The following is a 14,683-nucleotide window of genomic DNA, read 5'->3' on the forward strand; positions in this document are numbered from 1 at the left end:
GACTGAGTCTTTTTGACTTTGAGCTAGGCAAAAACTTAGATAAGCCACTCAAAGCAGAAGTGATAACGAAAGAAACATAGATACACTGGACTTCACCAAATTAAAAACTTAAACTATACTATCAAAATTGTAAAAACACAACTGGAAAAAGTGGGGAAAATGTTTGCAAATCACATAAGTAACCTGTATCTAGAATATACAAACAATACTTAATCAAGAGACAACATACTTTTTTAAATGGACAAAATATTTGATTAGATACTTCTCCAGATATATTTCTTTAAACAAAATGTGCAAGTGGCCAATGCATGAAGGTGTTCAACATCAGTAGCCATCATGGAAATGCAAGTGAAAACCACAATGAGATATCATTTCATACCCACTACGATGGTTAAAATTAGACAGATGTTGACAAGTGTTGGCAAGGATGTGGAAAGATCAGAAGCAACCCTAGTATGCTGCTTGTAGTAACATTAAATGGTATGGCTTCTTTGGAAAACAGTCTGGCACTTTCTTAAAATGCTAAAGATGTGCATTACTGAAGTGGCCTTGTTTGAGGAAATTTACTAGGTTTGTTGTCTCACACTAAGGAAAGCAAAGATGCAGATGCAGGAGGTGTGGGTTTAGGAGCAGAAAGCTGAGTAGGTTAAAAAAGAGAAAATCCCCCCCTTGCAGGGGGAGGGGCATTCCAAATGGGTCTCCCCCTTTGCAGAGGGATGAGGTTGGTTTCATAGAGGGGCTTGAGGAGGTGGTGTCTGATTTACGTAGGGCCCAGAGGATTGGCTGGACCAGGTGTGCTATTTACATAGCCTGCAAAGAGGCTGGCTATCCCACTCTAATCTTTAATGTGGATGTGGTCTCCACCTGGCCGGCACCATAACACCTGCGCACGTGGCAACAAGGAGAAGGGAAGAGAACCTCCACGTTGGATATACTGGCTTCTGGCATAACTGCTGACATTCAACTATGCAAGCTTCCAGCTTGCTTACCTATGCTTGCAGCTTGATTTTTCAGGCTGCGTTTTGTTAGAAAATAAATGGTTTGGGGGCTGCTTTCTTAACAGAAAATTCCACCGAGAACTTTTACTAACCACCTAAATTCCTTATTAACTCCTATATCATCACCATATGAACCAGTAATTTTATTCCTACTTAAATACACAAGAGAAATGAGAACATGTTTACTAAAATTGGCACACAAATGTTCGTAACCTTGTGGTAACCAAAAGTACATAACAACCATAATGTCTAGCTGGTGAATGGATAAACAAAAGGTGGGATATCGTACAATAGAATACTATTTGGAAATGAAAAGGAATTAAGTGCTAAGACTTCAGCATGGACAAACCTTAAACATGATGCTAAGTGAAAGAAGCCAGTCGGGAAAGAACACACGTTGCGTGACTCAGTTTAAATGAAATGAATGAGCAAATGTGTTGAGACAGGAAGTAGACTAGTAGTTGCCTGAAGGCTGGTGGATTAGGCTAAAATGGGAAGTGACTGCTTATGTTTCTTCTTTGTCTTGATGATTGCACAACTCTGGCTATAGAAAAAAACAGGTGATCGTATGCTTAGGTGGGTGAGTTGTGTAGTATGTGAATTACATCATAGTAAATCTAATATATCCTGCAATTCCTTGAAGTATTAAAAATGTCTTATTTTCGGCCGGGCGTGGTGGCTCACACCTGTAATCCCAGCACTTTGGGAGGCCAAGGTGGGCGGATAACAAGGTCAGGAGATCGAGACCATCTTGGCCAACACAGTGAAACCCCGTCTCTACTAAAAATACAAAAAATTGGCCGAGCGCGGTGGCTCAAGCCTGTAATCCCAGCACTTTGGGAGGCCGAGACGGGCGGATCACGAGGTCAGGAGATCGAGACCATCCTGGCTAACATGGTGAAACCCCGTCTCTACTAAAAATACAAAAAACTAGCCGGGCGAGGTGGCGGGCGCCTATAGTCCCAGCTACTCGGAGGCTGAGGCAGGAGAATGGCGTGAACCCGGGAGGCGGAGCTTGCAGTGAGCTGAGATCCGGCCACTGCACTCCAGCCTGGGCGGCAGAGCAAGACTCTGTCTCAAAAAAAAAAAAAAAAAAAAATAGCCGGGCGTGGTGGCGGGCGCCTGTAGTCCCAGCTACTCAGGAGGCTGAGGCAGGAGAATGGCGTGAACCCGGGAGGCGGAGCTTGTAGTGATCCGAGATCATGCCACTGTGCTGCAGCCTGGGCGACAGAGTGAGACTCTGTCTCAAAAAAACAAAAGTCTTATATCCTGTGTGGATGGTTCCATGCAATGAATAAGTCGGAAATGATACCATATTGTAATTATTCCACAGATACAACAACAAAACCTACAGAGTGGATGATATTGATTGGAAGCAGAATCCTGAAGACACATTTAACAGATCAGATGGCAGCAAAATCACCTATATAGACTACTACAGGCAGGTATGAAACTGTATTTCTTTAAATATATTTAAATTGGAAACCTTCATGTATTTCAGTTTGTCTTATTTAGATACTTGAACATATTTGTCATATAAACATACGTATTTTCCTTTTAGAGGATTATAGCTTGACTGATCTATTATCCATGCGTCCAAGTGCCTTGTATAGAGGATAATGTCACATAACTGGAATGGTGCCAGTGTGACCACTTCTTTCCCTTCTTCCAGTCTTAAAAGTGGCTACTATCATACTCTTTATTTTTTATTTTTCATTTTTTGAGTTGTAGTCTCGTTCCATCTCCCAGGCTGGAGTGCAGTGGCATGATGTCTGCTCACTGCCGCCTCCACCTCCCAGGTTCAAGCAATTTTCCTGCCTCAGCCTCCCAAGTAGCTGGGACTACAGGCGCCTGCCACCACACCCGGCTAATTTTTGCATTTTTGGTAGAGATGGGGTTTCACCATATCAGTCAGACTGGCCTTGAACTCCTGACCTCAGGTGATCCATCCGCCTCGGCCTCCCAAATTGGGTGAAATGAAGAGTAACGCAAAAAAGAACTGAGTCTCAGTAATGACTACGATTGCTGTTCCCTTTCCAGACTGCTCATTCTTTCTATATTGAGAGAATAAGAAACACCAAGCATGTAAGGTGCTTGGCACATAGTAAGCTCTGTATTATGTCTAGCCAATTAATATTCTGGACACTTGCTCATGGCATTTGTGGGTACACAACGTGAACCTGTCCTGCTGATTCCTCAGTTGTGCTACATGACAGGTACTGATGGCTTACAGCCCTTCTTTAAACTGTCCTCTTGACAGTTTTCAGTATGCTTTGAGAGTTTTCAAGGCAAGCCTGGTGAGAACTACAGATCCTGTCTCACCCACTCTCATATACAATGTTAGAGTAGCTTGACGATTCCAGTGTCATGTTTCATGGGAGTCCTGTCTTTGGCCACGTATGCTCACAAGAAAAGATCCCCGGCGTATCAAAGGTAAGAGAATTTTGAGAGTATTCATAGTACACTATTAAACTTGGGGAAGCTATGTCACCAGCACGCCTGTGGCCTTCATTTGTAGTCTCACATATGCACTTGTGAACCTGTGTGTGTGTGATGTTTCTGAGGTTTCACTGGTGGTCATGCTGGTCTCTTGTTTGTTGAGCAGCAACATAAAGAAATTGTCACTGTGAAGAAACAGCCACTTTTGGTCAGCCAGGGCAGATGGAAAAAGGGCCTAACGGGTACACAGCGTGAACCTATCCTGCTGATTCCTCAGCTATGCTCCATGACAGGTACTGATGGCTTACAGCCCCTCTTTAAAGTCAGGTATAACTATGACTTAGTGCAGGCTTTTCAGGGAATTCGAAGTGTGTCTCCTTGGTAAGGTAGTAGGTTCCTCCAGCTGTTATAATTTAGTCCTCACACAAATTCATGCTTGTTCAGATGTATCTTTTGGATTTTTTTTAAAGGTCTAACAGATGAAATACGTAAAGATTATAGCACTATGAAAGAATTGGCTAAACATACAAGACTGAGTCCGAGAAGAAGGCATCACACATTAAAAGAATTCATCAATACTATACAAGAGTAAGTGCTGCTTTTCTGGCTGAGTGTTTGTGTGTGCATGTGCCATAGTGTTGCAATGAAGCTGATGGCATCTCAACCCTGGCATCTCAGTTTCTTCTATTAGCAAGTGACAATGGGAGGAATTTTGTTGTTGTTGGGACACGACTCTAGCTTTTCTGTCATTGCAGTTAGGAGGCTAGGCAGGGAAGAATGAAATCGAAAGGCTCTATGTACCTTTATGAACATGAGAGCAAAAACTAGATGTCAGAGTTTCACGGAAGGTACTGCCGCATCTCAGTGCTGCGGACAGGTCATCATGAACCTTGGAATAGAAGGAAATTGCCTTGCACAAATGGCTAACTGCTTTTGGTTACCTTACTTGGTTTGATCATCTTGGCGATATTTTAATTTTCAGTAATAAAAAAGTACGAGACTTACTTCAACTCTGGGATTTGAAATTTGATACCAACTTTTTGTCCGTCTCAGGAAGAGTTTTGAAAAATGCAAACATCGTGCAAGGCAGAAGAATGGTAAGACAGTTTCAAAATCATCATGTCATAGTTGGGTCAAATGAAGAGGAATGCAAAAAGGAACTGAGTCTCAGTAATGACTACGATTGCTGTTCCCTTCTTAGACTGCTCATATTTTCTATGTTGACAGAATAAGAAACACTAAGAATGCATGTAAAGTGCTTGGCACATAGCTCTGTATTATGTCTATCTAATTAATATTCTGGACATTTGCTCATGGCATTTAAAAGATCCATTTTTCAAATATATCCTGAAGAGTCAAGTACCTAGAATCAAAGTAATTCACTAACCTATGTAAAAATAAAACAAAACAAAAAAAAAACTTTATTTAAATTTTGTTATCTTTCAGTTTTTGTGGGTACATAGTAGGTATGTATATGTATGGGTTACATGTGGTATTTTGATACAGGTATGCAGTACATAATCACATCAGGGTAAGTGGGATATTTGTCCCCTCAAGCATTTGTCCTTCGTGTTACAAACAATCCAATTATATTCCTTTAGTTATTTTAAAATGCACAATTAAATTATTTTTGACTTTAGTCACCCTTTTGTACTAGCAGATACTAGGTCTTCCTCATTTCTTCTATTTTTTGTACCCATTAACCATCGCCACGTTCCCCTCCAACCTCCCACTACCCTTCCCAGACTCTGTAACCATCCTACTCTATCTCCATGAGTTCAATTGTTTTGATTTTTTTTTTTTTTTTTTTTTTTGAGACAGAATCTCACTCTGTCACCCTTGCTGGAGTGCAGTGGTGTGTTCTCAGCTCACTGCAAGCTCTGCCTCCCGGGTTCACGCCATTCTCCTGCCTTAGCCTCCCTAGAAGCTGGGACTACAGGCGCCCACCACCACGCCCGGCTAATTTTTTGTATTTTTAGTAGAGACAGAGTTTCACCATGTTAGCCAGGATGGTCTTGATCTCCTGACCTCGTGATCCGCCCGCCTCGGCCTCCCTAAGTGCCGGGATTACAGGTGTGATCAATTCAAGCCATTTTAAATTTTTGATTTTTTTAGATCCCACAAATAAGTAAGAATATGCAAAGTTCATTTTTCTGTGGCTGGCTAATTCCATTTAACACAATGACCTCCAGTTCCAGTCTTGTTGCAAATGACAGGGTCTCATTGTTTTTTGTGGCTCAGTAGTACTCCATTGTGTATATGTATCACATTTTCCTTATCCATTTATCCGTTAGACATTTAGGTTTCTTCCAAATCTGGATTATTGTGAACAGTGCTGCAATAAACATGGAAGTACGGATATCTCTTCAATATCCTAATTTCCTTTATTTTGGCTATATGCCTAAGAGTAGGATTGCTGGATCACATGTTAGCTCTGTTTTTAGTGTTTTGAGGAACCTCCAAACTGTTCTCCACAGTGGTTATAGTAATTGACATTTCTACCAACTGCGTATAGGGGCTCCCTTTTCTCCACATCCTTACCAACATTTGTTATTGCGTGTCCTGCATAAAAGCCATTTTAACTGGGGCGAGATGATACTTCATTGTAGTTTTGACTTGCATTTCTGTGATCATTGATATCAGCACTTTTTAATATGCCTGTTTGCTATTTGTATGTCTTCAGAAATGTCTATTCAAATCTTTTGTCCATTCTTCATTGGATTATTTTTCCCCTATAAGTCATTTGCTTTCCTTAGATTTTGGTTATTAATCCCTTGTCAGACAGGCAGTTTGCAAATATTTTCTCCCATTCTGGGATTTGTCTCTTTACGTTGTTTCCTTTGCTACATAGAAGCTTTTTAACTCGATGTGATCGCACGTATCCGTTTTTGCTTTAGTTGCCTGTGCTTGTGCGGTATTGCTCAAGAAATCTTTGCTCGGCCGGGCGCGGTGGCTCAAGCCTGTAATCCCAGCACTTTGGGAGGCCGAGATGGGCGGATCACGAGGTCAGGAGATCGAGACCATCCTGGCTGACACGGTGAAACCCCGTCTCTACTAAAAAATACAAAAAACTAGCTGGGCGCGGTGGCGGGCGCCTGTAGTCCCAGCTACTCCGGAGGCTGAGGCAGGAGAATGGCGTGAACCCGGGAGGCGGAGCTTGCAGTGAGCTGAGATCCGGCCACTGCACTCCAGCCTGGGCAGCAGAGCGAGACTCCGTCTCAAAAAAAAAAAAAAAAAAAAAAAAGAAATCTTTGCTCACTCTAATGTCCTGGAGAGTTTCCCCAATGTTTTCTTGTAGTGGTTTCATAGTTTGAGGTCTTGGATTTATGTCTTCAAGCCATTTTAATTTTTTTAATGTATGGTGAGAGATAGGGATCTAGTTTCATTCTTCTGCATATGGATATACAGAAGAGACTGTCCTTTCCCCAGTGTATGTTCTTGGCTCCTTTGTCGAAAATGAGTTCACATTAGATGTATGGATTTATTTTTGGGTTCTCTATTTCTGATCCACTGGTCTATATGTCTGTTTTTATGCCAGTACCAGGCCATTTTGGTTACTATAGCTCTGTAGTATAATTTGAAGTCAGGTAATGTGATTCTTCCAGTTTTGTTCTTTTTGCTTAGGATAGCTTATGCAATTCTGGGTCTTTTGGTTTTAAAATAAGTTTTAGGATAGTTTTTTGTTTCTGTAAAGAATGTCCTTGGTATTTTGATAGGGATTGCTTTGGATAGTATGGTCATCTTAATGATATTGATTCTTCTAATTCATGAACATGGAATACCTTCATTTTTGTGTGTGGCCTCTTCAATTTCTTGCATCAGTATTTTGTAGTTTTCATTGTAGAGCTCTTTCACTAATTTGGTTAGGTTAATTCCTAGGTATTTTATTTGTATCTATTGTAAACGGGATTCCTTTTCAGATTGTTCACTGTTAGCATGTAGGAATGCTACTGATTTTGTATGTTGATTTTTGTATCCTGCAACTTTACTAAATTTATCAGTTCTATGTGTGTGGTTTTTTTTTTTTTTTTGAGTCTTTAGATTTTTCCAAATATAAGATCATATCTTTGCAATTTGAATTACCTTAATCTTTTGTCTGATGGCTCTAGGACTTCAGTACTATGTTGAATAACAATGGTGATGGGGCATCCTTTTTGTGCTCCAGATCTTGGAGAAAAGACTTTCAGTTTTTTCCCATTTAGTATGATACTAGCTGCGGGTCTGATGTATATGGCTTTTATTATGTTGAAATATGTTCATTCTATACCCAGTTTTTGAGAGTTTTTAATCATGAAGGGATATTGAATTTTAATAAATGCTGCTCAGCATAGGTTGAAATGATCATATGAGTTTGTCCTTCATTCTGTGGATGTATCGCATTGATTTGCCTACATAGAACCATCCTTGAATCCCTGGGATAAATCCCACTTGGTCATGATGAACTTTTTTAGTGTGTTAGTAAATTTGGTTTGCTAGTATTTTGTTGAGGATTTTTTGTATCTGTGTTCATCAGGGCTATTGGCCTGTAGTTTTCTTTTTTTGATGTGTCTTTGGTTTTAGTAATACTTCATGAAATGACGTGGAAGCATTCCCTCCTCTATTTTTCAGCATAGGAGTAGGATTGGTATTAGTTCTTTAAATGTTCTGCAGAATTCAGCAGTGAAGCCATCAGGTCCTGGGCTTTTCTTTGGGAGACTTATTACGTCTTTGATCTTATTACTTGTTATTGGTCTGTTCAGGTTTTGAATTTCTTCATGGTTTGATCTTGGTAGGTTGTATATGTCTAGGAATTTTTCCATTTCTTCTAGATTTTCCAATTTACTGACATACAGTTGCTCATAGTAGCCAGGAGTGATCCTTTACATTTCTGCAATATTGGTTGTAATGTCTCCCTTTTCTTTTCCTTTTTTTTTTTTTTTTTTTTTTGAGACTGAGTCTCACTCTGTTGCCCAGGCTGGAGTGTAGTGGGGGTGATTCTGGCTCACAGCAGCCTCCACCTCCCTGGTTCAAGCAATTCTTGTGCGTCAGTCTTCTGAGCCCCAGCACCTGGGATTTTGCCATGTTGGCCAGGTTGGTCTTGAACTCATGACCTCAAGTAATCTGCCTGTCTCAGCCTCCCAAAGTGCTGGGATTACATGTGTGAGACACCACATCTGGCCTTGCATTTCTAATTCTTTAAGATGCATCATTGGGTGGTTTGAAGTTTTGCTCTTTTGATGTAGGCACTTATAGCTATAAACTTCCCTCTTAGTACTGCTTTCACTGTATTCCATAGGTTTTGGTATGTCATGGTTTCATTATCATTTGTTTCAAGAAAAGTCTCAATTTCCTTATGACCCATGACCGGTGGTCATTCAGGAGCATATCGTTTAGTTTTCATGTGTTTGTATAGTTTCCAAAATGCCTCTTGTTTTTGATTTCTAGTTTTATTTCATTGTGATCAGAGAAGATGCTTTATGTTTGTCTTTTGAATGTTTTAAGACTTCTTTTGTAACCTAATATATGGTCTATCTTTGAATGATCCATGTACTGAGGAAAAGAATGTCCATCATGCGGCTGTTGGCTGAAACGTTCTGTAACTATGATGTCCCTCTAGTGTGTAGTGCAGATTAAGGTCAACGTTTCCTTTTTTTCTGTCTGAGAGATCTGTCCAGTGCTGAAAGTGGGGTGTTAAAGTCTCCAACTATTATCATATTGGGGCCTATCTCTCTTTAGCTCTAATACTTGTTTTATATATCTGGGTTCTCCAGGGTTGGGTGCATATGTATTTACAATTGTCATATCCTCTTGCTGAATTGACCGTTTTATTGTTACATAGTGACCTTCTTTGTGTCATAGTTTTTGTCTTGAAATCTATTTTGTCTAAGTATAGCTATTCCTGTTTTTTCTTTTTTTTGTGCTTTTTCATGCCTTTATTTTCAGTCTATGTGAGTCTTTATAGGTTAAGTGTTTTTTGCAGGCAGATCTTTTTTTTTTTAAATTAATTCAGTCACTCTTTCGATTAGAGTTTAGTCCATGTACATTCAATGTTATTATTGAGAAGTAAGGATTTACTCCTACCATTTTGTTATGTGTTTTCTGGTTTTATGGTCTCTTCTTCCTCCTTTCTTTCCTGCCTGCCTTTTAGTGAAGGTGATTTTCTCTAGTTTGATATAACTTGTTTTGTTTTGTGTATCCATTGCATATTTTTGAAGTTCCCATAAGGCTTGCAAATCCTGTCTTATAACACCTTCTTTTAAGGTGCCAACAACACTGCTTGCATAAGCAAACAAGCAAAAAGAAAATGAATAAACTCTATTTTAAATTTGTCCTTTGCTTTTTAAAACATTTTTCTTTTTTTAAAAATTTTATTTCAATAGGTTTTTGTGGAACAGGTAGTTACATGGATAAGTTCTAGTGGTATTTGTACTTTTGGTGCACCCATCACCTGAGCAGTATACACGGTACCCAACACGTAGTGTTTTATCCATTACCCCTCCCACCCTTCCCCGCAGTCTCCAAAGTCCATTGCATCATTCTTACTCCTTTGTATCCTCATAGTTTAGCTCCCACTTATGAGTGAGAAGATAACAATGTTTGGTTTTCCATTCCTGAGTTACTTCATTTAGAATAATGGTTTCCAACTCCATCCAGATTGCTGCAAACCCTTTTTATGGCTGAGTAGTATTCCATGGTGTGAATATACACCACATTTTCTTTATCTACTCATTAACTGGACATTTGGGATGGTTCTATATTTTTGTGATTGCAAACTGTGCTGCTATAAACTTGCATGTGCAAGTATCTTTTCCATATAATGACTTTTCCTCTGGGTAGATACCTAGTAGTGGGATTGCTAGGTCAAATGGTAGATCTTTTAGTCCTTTAAGAAATCTCTTCGGCCGGGCGCGGTGGCTCAAGCCTGTAATCCCAGCACTTTGGGAGGCCGAGACGGGCGGATCACGAGGTCAGGAGATCGAGACCATCCTGGCTGACACGGTGAAACCCCGTCTCTACTAAAAAATACAAAAAAAACTTAGCCGGGCGCGGTGGCGGGCGCCTGTAGTCCCAGCTACTCGGGAGGCTGAGGCAGGAGAATGGCGTAAACCCGGGAGGCGGAGCTTGCAGTGAGCTGAGATCCGGCCAGTGCACTCCAGCCTGGGCGACAGAGCGAGACTCCGTCTCAAAAAAAAAAAAAAAAAAAGAAATCTCTTCACTGTTTTCCAGAGTGGTTGTACTAGTTTACATTCCCACCAGCAGTATAAAAGTGTTCCCTTCTTGCCACATCCATGTCAACATCTGTCTTTTGATTTTTTTTATTGCCATTGTTGGAGGAGTAAGGCGGTATTGCACTGTGGTTTTAATTTGCATTTCCCTGGTCATTAGAACATTTGTTCATGTTTGTTGGCCATTTGTATATCTTTTGAGAACTGTCTATTCATGTCCTTGCCCACTTTTTGATGGGATTATTTTCTTGCTGATTTGAGTTCCTTGTAGATTCTGGATATCAGTCCTTTGTCATATGCATAGTTTGGGAATATTTTCTCCCATTCTGTGGGTTGTCTGTTTGCTGATTATTTCTTTTGCTGTGCATAAGTGTTTTAGTTTAATTAAGTCCCATCGATTTATCTTTGTGTTGCATTTGCTTTTGGGTTCTTGGTCATAAAGTCTTTGCATAAGCCAATGTCTAGAAGAGTTTTTCCGATGTTATCTTCTAGAATTCTTATGGCTTCAGGTCTTAGATTTAAGTCTTTGATCCATCTTGAGTTGATGTTTGTATAAGGTGAGAGATGAGATCCAGTTTCTTTCTGCTACATGTGGCTTGCCAATTATCCCAGCACCATTTGTTGAATAGGCTGTCCTTTCCCCACTTTGTTTTTGTTTGCTTTGTCAAAGACCAGTTAGCTACTAGTAGTTAACTTTATTTCTGAGTTCTCTATTCTGTTCCATTGGTCTATGTGTCTATTTTTATACCAGTACCATGTTGTTTGGGTGAATATAGCCTTGTAGTATAGTTTGAAGTCAAGTAATGTGATGCCTCCAGATTTGTTATTGCTTAGTCTTCCTTTGGCTATGCGGGCTCTTTTTTGGTTCCATATGAATTTTAGGATTTTTTTTTCTAGTTCTATGAAGAATGATGATGGTATTTTGATGGGAATTGCACTGAATTTGTAGATTGTTTTTGGCACTATGGTCATTTTCACAATATTGATTCTACCCATCCATGAGCATGGGATATGTTTTCATTTGTGTCACCTATGATTTCTTTCAGCAGTGTGTTGTAGTTTTCCTTAGAGAGGTCTTTCACCTCCTTGGTTAGGTATATTCCCTTTTTTTTTTTTGGCAGCTATTGTAAAAGGGGTGGAATTCTTGATTTGATTCTCAGCTTGGTTGCTGTTGATGTATAGCAGTGTTACTGATTTGTGTACATTAATTTCGTATCCTGAAAGTTCACTGAATTAACTTCTCAAATCTAGGAGCTTTGTTGGATGAGTCTTTAGGGTTTTCTAGGTATACAACCATAGCATGAGCAAACAGTGACAGGTTGACTTCCTCTTTGCTGATTTGGATGTCCTTTATTTCTTTCTCCTGTCTGATTGCTCTGGCTAGGACTTCCAGTACTATGTTTCATAGAAGTGGTGAAAGGGGGCATCAGTGTCTTGTTCCAGTTCTTGTGGGGGAGTGCTTTCAACTTTTCATTGTTAACCCAATGATCATTCAGAAGCAGGTTATCTAATTTCCATGTATTTACATGGTTTTGGGTGTTCCTTTTGGAGCTGATTTCCAGTTTCACTCCACTGTGGTCTGAGAAAGTACTTGATATAATTTTGATTTTTCTTAAATTTGAGACTTGTTTGTGTCCTTTGCTTTTTAACTTATGTTTCTATTTATATCCTATGGCTTTTATTACCTTAAGGTATGTCCCTTCTATGCCGATTTTGCTGAGGGTTTTTTTTTTTTTTTTTTGAGACAAAGTGTCACTCTGTCACCCAGGCTGGAGTGCAGTGGCAGGATCTCGGCACACTACAACCTCTGCCTGCCAAGTTCAAGTGATTCTCCTGCCTCAGCCTCCCAAATAGCTGGGACTACAGGTGCATGCCACCAAGCTTGGCTAATTTTTAGTAGAGACTGGGTTTCACCGTGTTAGCCAGGATGGTCTTGATCTCCTGACTTCGTTATTGGCCCACCTGAGCCTCCCAAAGTGCTGGGATTACAGGCGTGAGCCACCATGCCCGGCCATGAGATTTTTAATCATAAAGTGATGCTGGATTTTATCAAATGCTTTTTCTGCATCTATTGAGATAATCATGTGATTTTTGTTTTTAATCCTGTTTGTGTGGTGTATCACACTTATTGACTTGCATGTTTTAAACCATCCCTGCATCCCTGGTATGAAGCCCACTTGATCATGGTGGATTATCTTTTTGATATGCTGATGGATTCATTTAGCAAGTATTTTGTGAGAATTTTTACATCTATGTTCACCAGGGATATTGATCTATAGTTTTGTTTTACTGTTTTCTTCTTTCTTGGTTTGGTATTAGGGTGATACTGGCTTCATAGAATGATTTAGGGAGGATTCCTTCTTTCTCTGTCTTTTGGAATAGTTTCAGTAGGACTGGTACTAACTCTTCTTTGAGTATCTGATAGAATTCAGCTGTGAATCCACTTGGTCCTGGACCTTTTTTGGTGGCATCTTATATTACCATTTCAATCTCACTGCTTGTTATTGGCCTGTTCGGAGTTTCTGTTTCTTCTTGGTTTAATCTAGGAGGGTTGTATATTTCCAGTTCCAGGAATTTATCCATCTCCTCTAGGTTTTCCAGTTTGTGTGTGTAAAGGTGTTCATAGTAGCCTTGAATGATCTATTGTATTTTTGTGGTATCAGTTGTAATATCTCCAGTTTGGTTTTTTTTTTTTTGAGATGGAGTTTCACTCTGTCACCCAGGCTGGAGTGCAGTGGCATGATCTCAGCTCACTGCAAGTTCTGCCTCCCAGATTCATGCCATTCTCCTAACTCAGCCTCCTGGGTAACTGGGACTACAGGCACCCGCCACCACATCTGGCTAATTTTTTGTGTTTTTAGTAGAGATGGGGTTTCACCGTGTTAGCCAGAATGGTCTTGATCTCCTGACCTCATGATCTGCCCACCTTGGTCTCCCAAAGTGCTGGGATTAAAGGCATGAGCCATTGCGCCCGGTCTCCAGTTTCATTTCTAATTGAGCTTTTAGAATTTTTTTTTTTTTTTTTTTTTTTGAGACAGTCTCCCTCTGTTGCCCAGGTTGGAGTGCAGTGGTCGCATGATCTCGGCTCACTGAGAACTCTGCCTCTCTGGTTCAACCAATTCTCTGCCTCAGCCTCCTGAGTAGCTGGGATTACAGGCACCCGCCACCACTCCTTTTTTTTTTTTTTTTTTTTAGACGGAGTCTCCCTCTGTTCCATAGGCTGGAGTGCAGTGGTGCGATCTCAGCTCACTGCAAGCTCCGTCTCCCAGGTTCACACCATTCTCCTGCTTCAGCCTCCTGAGTAGCTGGACTACAGGTGCCCGCCACCACATCTGGCTAATTTTTTTGTATTTTTAGTAGACACGGGGTTTCACCGTGTTAGCCAGGATGGTCTCCATCTCCTGACCTCATGATCAGCCTGCCTCGGCCTCCCAAAGTGCTGGGATTACAGGCGTGAGCCACCACGCCTGGCCACGCCTGGCTAATTTTTGTATTTTAAGTAGAGACGGGGTTTCACCATCTTGGCCAGGCTGGTCTTGAACTCCTGACCGTGTGATTCACCTGCCTTGGCCTCCCAAAGTGTTGGGATTACAGGCGTAAGCCACCACACCCAGCCCAATTTTATTTAACTTTTAAAAGAATCAGCTTTTTGTTTCATTTCTCTATTGTGGGTTTTTTGTTTCAATTTCATTTAGTTCTATTCTGATGCTGATTATTTCTTTTCCTCTGCTGGGCTTGGGTTGGTTTCTTCTTGTTTGTCTAGTTCCTTGAGGTGTAACCTTTAGACTGTCTATTTTTGCTCTTTCAGACTTGTTGATGTAGGCATGTAATGCTATGAGCTTTCCTCTTAGTACTGCTTTTGCTGTATCCCGGAGGTTTTCATGAGTTGTGTCACTATTATCATTCAGTTCAAATCTTTAAAATTTCCATCTTGATTTCATTGTTAACCTAGTGATCATTCAAGAACAGGTTATGTAATTTCCATGTATTTGCATGGTTTTGGGTGTTCCTTTTGAAGTTGATTTCCAGTTTTACTCCACT

The 14,683-nt window shown here is 40.4% G+C and overlaps 1 protein-coding gene across 1 annotated transcript in view; it reads left to right on the top strand.

The window, feature by feature from the left end:
* LOC105495702 (piwi like RNA-mediated gene silencing 3) overlaps nucleotides 1-14,683 on the top strand; it is a 41,772-nt gene that overhangs the window by 9,619 nt on the left and 17,470 nt on the right. Inside the window, exons 8-11 of the mRNA XM_071080960.1 lie at nucleotides 2,332-2,443; nucleotides 3,604-3,730; nucleotides 3,908-4,025; nucleotides 4,420-4,534. Of these exons, the coding sequence (XP_070937061.1) occupies nucleotides 2,332-2,443; nucleotides 3,604-3,730; nucleotides 3,908-4,025; nucleotides 4,420-4,534 (472 nt within the window). The remainder of the gene's footprint in view (nucleotides 1-2,331; nucleotides 2,444-3,603; nucleotides 3,731-3,907; nucleotides 4,026-4,419; nucleotides 4,535-14,683) is intronic.

The sequence above is a fragment of the Macaca nemestrina genome, chromosome 15 (genome assembly GCF_043159975.1).
Source record: "Macaca nemestrina isolate mMacNem1 chromosome 15, mMacNem.hap1, whole genome shotgun sequence".
NCBI lineage: Eukaryota > Metazoa > Chordata > Mammalia > Primates > Cercopithecidae > Macaca > Macaca nemestrina.